The following is a 10,890-nucleotide window of genomic DNA, read 5'->3' on the forward strand; positions in this document are numbered from 1 at the left end:
ATCAGGCAAGGCCAGGTCAAAGAGTTGTTGGTATGTCTGGCTCCAAGATGGAGAAGAGAATTTATAGAGTCTATGAGCAGCTTTGGAGAAGAGAGATTTTGGTTTCTATAGCTGCCTTGGGAAGGGAGTTAGAAGCCAGTGACCATGGTCAATAAACAAAAAACATAGCATTGTATTGAATAGATAGGTAAACAGATGATAGATACACACACACACACACACACACACACACACACACAGGATTGCATTGTGCCTAACTTACACTTTGTATGCTATAGTTCATTCCTACGGTCCAGCACATGTGAGGCTGAGACAGAAGGATTTCAAGTTCAAACTGGCAAAGCAGGAAGATGGAAGTGTGAGTCCCCCAGTAGTCACCCAGCTGCCATTGCTCCGCCTACCTCTGTTCTGCCCAGTAATTGGCTGTCAGCTGTCAGCAATTTCATTTTAACCAATCTGAGAACATTAGGAAGCAAAGTTTACATACAACGATGCACATGAGAATGTACGATGGACTGTAACCAGATCTTCTTCTTCTTCCTTTTTTTTTTTTTTAACAATTTTTTTGTTTTTGTTTTATGTGTATTGGCGTCACGTATGTCTCTGTGAGTTTGTCAGATCTTGGGGTTACAGACAGTTGTGAGCCATCATATGGTTGCTGGGAATTGAACTCAGGACCTCTGAAAGAGCAGTCACTGCTCTAAACAGCTGAGCCATCTCTCCAGCCCCTGTAACCAGATCGCGGGGGTGGGGGGCGGGGGGGGGACAGTATTTAGCATTTGAATACACAGCAGCATCAGACCAAACCACAAAAGTCCTAGAACTCACTATGTAGACCAAGCTCAAACTCATAGAGATCCTCCTGCCTCTGCCTCGGCCTCTGCCTCTCTCTAACCCCTCCATAACTTACTTCCTCTCAAATTCATGGTCTCTTTCTCTTTAACTGTTAAAACATATATGCACATCAGTGTCTATATTACACAACATGTTGAGTCTGTTCAGTGTAGCGTGTATGTACATGATCTTAGGACCAATTGGATAATCAATTAGGGACATCACCCTGGGGAAGATTAATTCTCAGCAGTCATTAGTTGCTCATAGCTCTTTGGCTAGGGTGAAGCCTGTGAGATTTCCCCTCTACATGTCAGCACATCCTTTGGTGCCTTTGCTTAGGTCTTATTTAGGCAGCTGCACTGTTGCAGTGTCATGGGTGTAGTTTCCCTGTCAGTTCTAGGAAACAGGATCTCACAGAAACGTACTGGTCCTCTGGCCCTTACAATCCTTCTGCCCCTCTCCTATGAGTCTCAAGTGAGGGAGGTCTTTATTGTTTTCTTTTTCTTCTCCTCCTTTTTCTCTTTCTCCTCCTCTTCCTTCTCCCTCTTTTTTTTTTTTTTTTTTTTTTTAATTCCTTAAGTCTTTTTGGGGGGTGGGGAAGTGAGCTTGGTGGTCACATTTACAATTCCGCTACTCAGGAGGCTAATGCAGGATTGTGGATTCCAGCTCAGCTTGAGTTATATAACAAAAACTTGTCACAGTTTGGTGTGGCAGCACATGCCTTTAGTCCTGGCACTCCAGAGGCAGAGACAAGTGGATTTGTGAATTCAAGGCTAGCCTGGTCTACAGAGTGAGTTCCAGGACAGCCAGGGCTATGTATTGAGATCCTGTCTAGAAAAAAGAACAAAAAACAAAATAACAAAACGCACAGAGAGAGAGAGAGAGAGAGAGAGAGAGAGAGAGAGAGAGAGAGAGAGAAAACTTGTCCCCAAAGAGTCAATCACTGAGCTGAAAATACAGCTCAGTGATAGGCGGTTTAACTCAAGACAGGCCCTGAATTCCATCCCCAGTAATAGACAGACAGACAGAGAGAAGCATACATGCACGCATGTGCGCTCTCACTATCTGCTATGTGCTGGTAATAATGTGCTACTTACTTCATAAGTTATCTCACAGGCCACACCAATCATGTGAGGTAGCCAGGATCATTTCCTTTTCTTCTCTCATCTGTGAAATTCATTCACTCATTCATTCATTCATTCATTCATTTTGGGGGACATGCACATGCTATGATGTACCTATATACGTTACAGGGCAATTTTTGTCACTTGGTTCTCTCTTTCTACTATTCTGGCCCCAAGGATCAAATTCAAATCATGAGGCTTGGTTGGTGGCAAGCACCTTTACCCACTGGGCCATCTTGCCATCCTTAGTCCCTTTTTTGAGATAAAGAAAGTGCAATCCTAGAAAGCCACTTAGACTGGCCATGGCTACCAATGTCCAGTAGTGGGTTGTGACTCACACTCTGGAGGTCCAAGCCTAAAGTCTGAGGATCCCACTTGGTGACAGTGCCATCCAGGCAGGGCTACCTGGGGGCTTGTAGAAGGACTTGGGGGTCCCCTGAAGCTCTGAGAAGTATGCAGGTCCTGTTCAGTAGCACTTCAAAAAGATTCAACCCAAAAGGGCAAGCACCTCAAATGTTGAGTTAAACCTTGGCCCTGAAAAAAAACCACCACCAACAACAAACCTTGGCCCTGGGGGATCCTGGCTGCTCAGTGGCTTTATTTAGGGATGTGCTAGGGTTTTAATGTGTCACCCCATTTCCGTGCTGGAAATTTGGTTGGTAGGGCAGCAGAGGAGGGGTGTAGGACTAAGGAAGGTGATTAGGTCACACAGACCAGCCCTGCTGGGTGGCTGGATGTTTTACTTTACTACAAGAGTGAATTTGTTCTAAAAGCAGGGAGGCAAGCTAGTTCACTCTTTGCCCCCTGGACCTTCCACCACAGGACAGGCCACACAACTAAAAGACTCTCTCTCACCTGGGGTGGTAGCATACATTTGTTTGTTTAAGATTTGTTTATTTGGCCAACCTGGTCTACAAAGTGAGCCCAGGACAGCCAAGGTCACACAGAGAAACCCTGTCTCGGAAAAAAAAAAAAAAAGTTTATTTATTATATGTATATAGTGTTCTGCCTGCATGTACACCTGCACACCAGAGGAGGGCATCAAATCACAATATAGATGGCTGTGAGCCACCATGTGATTGCTGGGAATTGAACTCAGAGCCTTTGGAAGAGCAGACAGTGCTCTTAACCTCTGAACCATCTCTCTATCCTGGTACCAAAGAAGCTCACACACACACACACACACACACACACACACACACACACACACACACACTTGGATAGGGTATGGTGTTGTACAACTGTAATCCTGTAATCTCAGCATTTGGGAGGCAGAGGCAGGCAGAACTCTTGAGTTCCAGGCTAGCCTGGTCTACATAGAGACTTCCAGGCCAGCCTGGAATACACAGTGAGACTCTCTCTAACAATAACAACAAGAGGAAGTGAGCAGGACGTGGTAAGACAACACCTACAATTCCAACACTTGAAAAGTGAGCAGGACAGTGACTTCAGGGTCATCTATGGCTGTGTGGAGTTCGAGGCCAGCCTGGATTACCTAAGACCCTACCACACATAACACCTTGTGCTGCTCTCTGGCCTCCAGGACCCAGTAAGGAACAAATCTCTTTTCTTCTTCTTTCTTCATCTCCTTCTCTCTTCCTCCCTTCCTTTTTCTGGTGTGGAGGGTGGGGTAGGTTTTTCAAGACAGGATGTCTTTGTGTAACAGCCCTGGCTGTCCTGGAATTCAGTTTATAGCCCAGGCTGGCCTGCCTCCTGGGTTCTGAGATTAAATGTATGTGCCACCACACCTGGCTCTTTTTTTTTTTTTTTTTCCTTTTCAAGACAGGGTTTCTCTGTGTAGCTTTGGCTGTCTTGGACTCACTTTGTAGACCAGGCTGGCCTCGAACTCACAGTGATCGCCTGCCTCTGCCTCCCCAGTGCTGAGATTAAAAGTGTGTCCCACCACTGCCCCACCTAGCTCTTTTTTTTAAAATTTAGGTGTATGGGTGTTTTGCCTGAAGGTATGTCTATGTTTATGTGCATAACACCCACAGAGGCCAGAGGAGGGCGTCAAAAGCCCTGAATTGGAGTTACAGATGGTCGTGAGCTACTGTTTGGTGCTGGAATTGAACCCAGCTGTTCTGGAAGTGCAGCTCTTAACCTCTGAGCCACTCTCCAGGCCCAAATCTCTCTCTTAATGGCTGACTCTCACGCTTCCAGCTCCAGCAGCACAAGGCAAGTGTGTGTCAGGGTTGGTTTAGAACATTCTCTTCAGTTGTTTGGTTTTAATATTGGTCCAGAAAAGACACCAGTCCCTCTTCCAGGTGCAGCCTCAGGCCTCCCAATCCCTCAGGCTCAATCCACAAGGTCTGGCTAGCCTTACCTCAGGCCTGAAGCCCAGCCTTACTGCACTCTCCTGGCAGGTGCTGAGCTACTCCAGGACCTGGAGCTGTATCAGGGCTGCCTCAACTCCTAGACATTCCAACGCAGGAAGGGGAGGCCAGGTGCTGTGCAGCCAGGGCCCTCCAACTCCCGCAAGGCTGTCCTAAGGTGCCACGGGGACCCTGTCAGCCCCTTTCTCTCAGCCTAGAGACCCAGCCAGTGAGGAGACTCTGAAGGGGGACACTTCTTTACAGGTCTTGTAAGGATGGAGAAAAACAGGCAGCCAGTGAGAAATGAGAGTTGGTATCTGTGAGACTGACTCACTGCTGAGGCTGCCAGCAAGAACTGGAGGCACAGCTCAGGGCCCATGCAGTGGTCTGTGGGAGGAAGGCCTGTTCCTCAGCTCCTTCATCTGACCCTGGGAAGGAACAAGTCTCTGTGCTGTGCCTGTCGAGGTCACTGTGACCCAAGCATCTTAAGAGACAGATTAAGAAGTGGCCAGTGACATGAAGGATGCTGGGTGGGATGAGAGAATCTCAGTGCATTGGCCACTCAGGTAGCTGAGCCATGGGTCCCCTTAGTAGGAGAGTCCCAGAGTCACCACCTAGGCCTCTTCCCTTCAAGCTCATAGCTGCACCTGGCCCAGTGCCCTCCCTCTGGCATCTCATCACAGATATTTCCTTTTATTTTTTTTCCAATATTTATTTATTTATTATTATGTATACAGTGCTCTGGCTGCACATACACCTGCATGCCAGAAGAAGGCATCAGATCACATTATAGATGGTTGTGAGCCACCATGTGGTTGCTAGGAATTGAACTCAGGACCTCTGGAGAAGCAGTGAGTGCCCTTAACCTCTGAGCCATCTCTCCAGCGCCCTCCCCCCCTCCTTTCTTAAATTAGTTTTTCAAGACAGGATTTTCTCTGTGTAGACTAGGCTGGCCTCGAACTCACAGAGATCCACCTGCCTCTGCCTCCCCAGTGCTGGGATTAAAGGCGTAAGCCATCACACCCTGCTCATCACAGATCTTTCAATGCCTCTCTTCTGTCTCCTAGCTCCACACACTGGCTCAGACTGGAATCTGACCTGTGTCCCAATAAGTCCTGTGGTGACTGGGTAGCTTCGAGGCCTGAGTCCTGCTGACTGCCAGATGGCCTCACACAAGCAGCCTCAGGGCCCAGACAGTCTGCTCCTGCTGTGACAGGAGGCCAGTTCAAACTTTTCAACCCAGCATGACTCTCCCCTCCACTCCCACCTCTAAGCTCACTCAGGGCCTCTTCCGCCTTGCATGGCCTCCCACCACCTGGCTGCTGTAGAGCTGGTCTGGTCCTGAGTGCTGGACAAGCCTGGTATGCACCCCACTACAGTCAGGTGTTCAGTATCTACCTGTTGGACTAGAACCTCCTCCTAAACACAGTGAGGGGCTTCCCAGCCATCCCCTGCCCCCCTGAACATGGATTCCTGAAGCCCCAAGCCCTCCCTTGGGCTCACCGCTGGCCACACCTTTCTAAGGCTCCTCCCTCTGGAAGTCTCCTGTTCTGAGCCTGGTACAGTGTGTTCAGATGAAGCTGCATCAGTACCAGGGGTGCTCCTGGAGCAACTGGAGTCTGCAAGATGGGAGGCCTAAGCAAAGTTTGCTGCCCTGTGTATTAAGAGTAAATGGAGGGCTGGAGAGATGGCTCAGAGGTTAAGAGCACTGGCTGCTCTTCCAAAGGTCCTGAGTTCAATTCCCAGCAACCACCTGGTGGCTCACAGCCATCTATAATGAGATCTGGTGCCCTCTGCTGGCCTGCAGGCAGAACACTGCATATATATACATATATAGATACATATACATATAGTAAATGGAATCAGGCAGCTCCTAGACCAAGCACCAGCTGTCCCAGGATGTACCAGCAAAGCCAGTCTGGCTTCCTCTCAGCTTCCAGGCTGGTTATGAGGATGCTACCTTCCAGAGAAACCTGTCCTAATTGTCCCTCCACTTTCTCCCTTAAACCCCTGCCATTGACCTCAGCTGTACCTGTGGCTACACCAAAGACAAGGGCAGCAAAACAGACAGTTCCCAACCAGAGGCAAAGACACAAATGAGATAGTTTATTGCGGAAACATGGTCAAGGTTCCATTTAAGTGGCCCCAGTGAGGAGGTGCTGGGCCTTTCAGCCCAGAACTGGGTGGGAGAGATGGGAAGGGAATAGAACCTTTCTCTGGTCAGGGCCTCAGAGTTGTGAGAGGATGTTGGGAGCCAGGCTGCAGGTGAGGCCTGTGCCATCCGGCTCCACATTCAGAGCCTTCACGACGCCATTGTCTATCACCATGGAGAACCTGCCGGAAAGAGGTACAGCTACAGAAGCCCAGGCGGCAGCAGCCAGGGCCCAGAGTGCCAATGGGGAGTGTTCCCGCTTTACCTCTTCAGTCGGCGGTTCCCAAAGAGAGGCACCAAGGAATCGTCCAGTAATAAATCTGTCTCCTAGAGGACAGGCAGAGGCAGGTGTCAGGAGCCCCCAAACAAGCCAGGGGCTGTTCCCCACAGAAACACGTCCCTCCAGGAACAACTGCAGGCTCAAGGAAGGGGCGGTACACTCACCTTCCCGAAGGCTCCAGTGGGGTCAGCTAGAAGCCGAACCTGAGGGAAAGAGGGTAAACGTTACAAGGAGACCTTCAGTGAGACAGCTCAGTGAGTGAGGGTGCTTGCAGCCAAGCCCAACAACCCAAGTTCAATCCCCACGTCCCCCCATGGCAGAAGGAGAGAACCAGGTATCCCAGGTCATCTTACAGTTTCCACTTGTGCACCATGGCATGAGTGCCCACCCCACACACAAACAAGTAGATATATTGTAATAAAAAAAAAAAAAAACTGGAACCCTCCTACCTGGCCCCACACCTCACCTTGCCTTCTGCCTGGTGGGCTCTACCCCACTGTTCCGTCACAAAGACATCATTAACACTCAGGCAGGCCACCACCTGTACTCCCTTGGCCTTCAGAGCTCCAGCCTGCTCCACAAACCCAGGCAGGTGGGTCTAAGAGGAAAACAATGGGTCAAAACAGAGAGACAACTGCTGGTGTTCCTCTGCCTGCTCTTCATCCTCCTATTTCCTAATACCTCTGATCAGGGTACAGGACCCAGGTGAAGCAAGCCACTTCCTCTTTGCCTTGGCTACCAGGAAGCCCGAACCTAAATATCTAATGGTAAAGACCATGAAATCCCATTGGCAAAACTTTTGTCTCATTAGCCCAAGTCCCAAGCAATTTTCGCCGTGCTTGCACCAGCAGGATCAAGCAGAGGTGTTAGATTTAACTAACGCCCCCTTTCCCCCGACCCTCCAGGTTCCAGCTTCTGAATCTGGAAAGGAGAAGCCTCACCTTAGAACAGCCGGGCGTAAACGCCCCAGGGACTCCAAACAGCACGCCTTTCTTGCCCTTGAACAGCTCTGCCAGGTTCACCTTCTTTCCGGGCTCCCCTTCAAAAACCTCCACTGAGGGGATGGCGTCTCCCACCTGGAGACAAGGACTCCAGGGTGAAACGAGTAAAGAGAGGCCCAGCCAACCACAGCCAGGCAGCTAGACCTTGATGGAACCAGCGCTCCCCACAGCAGAGACCATGCTGACTGTCGGTCACCAGAGGTCCATCTCTGCCTCGGTCCCCTGTATCTCCCAGTTGGCCCAACATCTTACAAGTTTCAAGGAAGCTTGGCTCTGTGTAAGGCCAGTTGGTGGCAACAGGGAAGGAGAGAGGCCTTGGCAAGTTTTGCAATGCTGTGTAAACAAGCCACCCAAGACGGATCAACGCACAGAGGAGGGGTACAAAGGGCTGTGTCTGGGGTTGAGAAACTGCCTGGCAACAGGGAGGAAGAAAATCCTGTCCATAGACCAAGAGAAAGGTGTTGGAAAGCCAGGGAAGATGCCCAAGCCAAAGAGTTCAAGACATAAGCTTTCAGGGTAGGTGAGGAGTGTCAGTCCACCCGGAGGCTTCCTAGAGCCACAAGAGGAAACAAAAGAAAGGTAGGCAGGGGTCAGCAGGTAAAGGCACTTGCCGCCAGGCCTGCCACCTGAGTTTTATGCCCACAACAGACATGGTAGAAAGACAGAACTAACTCCTGAGAAAAATTATCCTCTACACCTTTAATCCCAGCACTCTGGGAGGCAGAGGCAGGTGGGTTTGAGGCCAGACTGGTCTACAAAGTGAGTCCTGGACAGCCAAGACAGAGAAACCCTGTCTCAAAAATTACAAAAACAAAAAACAAACAAACAAAAAAAACTGTCCTCTGACCTCTACATGCACACACGTGTTAACAAACTCACACACTAAATACATACTAAGAAGGATTTTTAAAAGAAAAAGAAAAAAGAAAGGGCCTTTAATCCCAACACTCGGGAGGCAGAGGCAGGTGGATCTTTCGGAGTTTGAAGTCAGTCTGATCTACACACCAGGTTCCTGGCCAGCCAGGCTTATATAATGAGCCTTCCCCAGCCCCCCTTCCTCTCTCCCACCCACCTCCCTCTCCCTCTTCTATGATTAAATGATGAAGTCCAAGAACAGGAGAGAGAATAATTTCAAGAAGCTCCCAGAAAAACCAAAGAGCTGGGGGTGGGGGTGTCTCACTGAGGGAGACAACGAGAAAGTCAGACCCCTGCTCACCAAGGGACCATAGCTCTTTCAAAAGATGCAGGGAAATGGCTCTAATACTATCACAAAAAGGCTGGGGCTTTAGAAAAGGGTATGAGGGGTTTGAAAAGCGGCAAAATAGATACTACAAGAATGTGGAAAATGACACAGCATTCGATCGCTTGAAAAAATGGTAGGGGCATGTCCCTGGATGTCGCATAGTGGATATGAGAGGGCGGCTCAGGGAATGTCCCAGGACGGAGGGGCAGCGAGAGGGTCTGGTAGAAAGCATGAAGAAAGCATCATCGAGGACAGCCCCCGTGTGGCGCCCAAAGAGACCGAAGAGCTAAAACAGGTCACCTTGATCGGGGCCATGGCCACCACGGAGCTGCTGAAGCTACAGGCCCCGCCACACTCTGTTGCTTTCCGGCCTGCTCTGCCTGCCGCGCACGTCCAGGTAGCCGCTGCACCGAGCACCGAACTGGCTTTGCAGCCCAAGACGCGTAGCGCCAGCAGTGCCATGCCCTCCCCGTCAGTGCAGCCCACCCGCTGATGGCTCTGCCCACAGGAGGTGGAGGCCGAGACCGCTCCGCCCACACCAGCTCGCCGCACCCACCGCACCGGCTTATAGGGGCTGGGCCGTGACGCGCGTTATGACGCGACGGGGCTTCCAGAGGTCGTATGTCTTATTTGCGCGCAGAAAGAAAAGTCTAGTCGGCCGGTACAACAGTTTCCGACCCTTAGTTGCAAAGGGGTCGGGAGACAATCTGGCTAAGCCTCAAATGTGCTTGTTTTACACTGAACGATAGCCCCGCAATGCAGCTGCTTTGCATATGATTTGCACTGTAGGTACAATTTACAGCCAGAGCGGTTCAGCGTAAACTGTTGCAATTTCCCCGAGAAACGCTTCCGGTATCAGGACTTGACCCAACTAAGTCGTCCCCATCCCTCTGCTGCCGCAAAGCCCCAGAAGTTCCAGTTTTAAGTTCGCCACTTCCGGTCCGGCGGAGTATCCAACAGAGTCAACAGCGGAAGTGCTATAAAGAAGTGTGGACTCCTTCCGGTTCCGGCCTCGCGAGCTCAGTGTGGCAACATGAAGCTGCTCACCCACAATCTCCTGAGCTCGCATGTGCGGGGTGTCGGCACGCGTGGCTTCCCCCTGCGCCTGCAGGTACTTGCATGAAGATTTGTCGCCCTAGTAGCTCATGAGAGCGACACCAGGGCCCGCCCCTACCTTGCTAAACCTTCCCTCCTCGCAGGCCACCGAGGTCCGCATCAACCCCGTGGAGTTCAACCCTGACTTCGTGGCGCGGATGATCCCCAAAGTGGAGTGGGCGGCGCTTGTGCAGGCTGCTGACACCGTGAGGACCCCGCCTCTTTTGCTACCCTCGGGGGAGAGCGGGGAGGCTTGGACTCCGGGCCTCTTCCCTGTCGGGACGGGAGTGGCTTTTGTTTTGCATACCGGATGACCACGTAAGCCTCCTTTCCACAGTTAAACCTGGCCGAGGTACCCAAAGAGCCGACTGAAGGTTATGAGCACGACGAGACGTTTTTGAGGAAAATGCACCACGTGTTGCTTGAGGTGAGAAGCCTGCCCATCACCTGCTTAGCCCTCCTACACGGAGGCTCCCTGTGCTCAGCTCTGCCCTGCTCCCTCTCAGGTTGATGTACTGGAGGGGACCCTGCAATGCCCAGAATCTGGTCGTCTTTTCCCCATCAGCCGCGGGATCCCCAATATGCTGCTCAACGATGAGGAGACTGAGACATAACCTTGCTAGCTACCACTTTGGTGTTTTGTGACCATGTGTGTCTGTTGTACAGTTTGTTAACTAGGTATGTCATATGTGACCCGGATGATCCCCCTCACCCCCCAGTGACTCACTGACCACCGTGTACTTGAGCTCCATAGTATATTTTTTTTTCTCATTAAAGGTTCAAAACCAAAAGCGGTTTCTCTTTGCAGCAAATATACATTAAAATAGAGTCTCTGTACAGCCAAGGGCT

The 10,890-nt window shown here is 50.6% G+C and overlaps 2 protein-coding genes across 3 annotated transcripts; one reads left to right on the plus strand and one right to left on the minus strand.

Annotated features, from left to right (window-relative positions):
- Positions 1-6,353: 6,353 nt before the first annotated feature.
- On the minus strand, positions 6,354-9,465 carry Prdx5 (peroxiredoxin 5). The gene is made up of 6 exons (XM_051145988.1): positions 9,247-9,465; positions 7,644-7,778; positions 7,169-7,300; positions 6,867-6,905; positions 6,688-6,749; positions 6,354-6,604 (listed from the first exon to the last, which is right to left on the minus strand). Exons 1-6 carry the CDS (start codon positions 9,406-9,408, stop codon positions 6,499-6,501), a joined length of 636 nt encoding a protein of 211 aa, XP_051001945.1. The 5' UTR covers positions 9,409-9,465; the 3' UTR covers positions 6,354-6,498.
- A 315-nt stretch (positions 9,466-9,780) lies between these two features.
- Trmt112 (tRNA methyltransferase activator subunit 11-2) lies at positions 9,781-10,832 on the plus strand. Of its 2 annotated transcripts, none has more exons than XM_051145995.1 (4): positions 9,781-10,057; positions 10,146-10,247; positions 10,379-10,468; positions 10,607-10,832. In XM_051145995.1, the coding sequence occupies exons 1-4, from the start codon at positions 9,980-9,982 to the stop codon at positions 10,637-10,639; spliced, it is 303 nt and encodes a 100-aa protein (XP_051001952.1). In that variant the 5' UTR covers positions 9,781-9,979; the 3' UTR covers positions 10,640-10,832. The 2 variants fall into 2 exon arrangements, with proteins under 2 accessions (XP_051001952.1, XP_051001951.1); XM_051145994.1 differs by having other exon boundaries at positions 9,802-10,057; positions 10,548-10,832.
- Positions 10,833-10,890: the final 58 nt, after the last annotated feature.

This window comes from Acomys russatus, chromosome 5, assembly GCF_903995435.1.
Source record: "Acomys russatus chromosome 5, mAcoRus1.1, whole genome shotgun sequence".
NCBI lineage: Eukaryota > Metazoa > Chordata > Mammalia > Rodentia > Muridae > Acomys > Acomys russatus.

Bases quoted from the DNA above. Each gene is read 5' to 3' on its own strand.
- Prdx5 (XM_051145988.1), bottom strand. From the start codon at position 9,408: ATGGCACTGCTGGCGCTACGCGTCTTGGGCTGCAAAGCCAGTTCGGTG. The intron at 7,779-9,246 runs GTGACCTGTTTT...CCTTGTCTCCAG, and splicing joins TGGCCATGGCCCCGATCAAG to GTGGGAGACGCCATCCCCTC. The intron at 7,301-7,643 runs GTGAGGCTTCTC...TTTTCCTCTTAG, and splicing joins TTACGCCCGGCTGTTCTAAG to ACCCACCTGCCTGGGTTTGT.
- Trmt112 (XM_051145994.1), top strand. From the start codon at position 9,980: ATGAAGCTGCTCACCCACAATCTCCTGAGCTCGCATGTGCGGGGTGTC. The intron at 10,058-10,145 runs GTACTTGCATGA...CCCTCCTCGCAG, and splicing joins GCTTCCCCCTGCGCCTGCAG to GCCACCGAGGTCCGCATCAA. The intron at 10,248-10,378 runs GTGAGGACCCCG...TCCTTTCCACAG, and splicing joins TTGTGCAGGCTGCTGACACC to TTAAACCTGGCCGAGGTACC.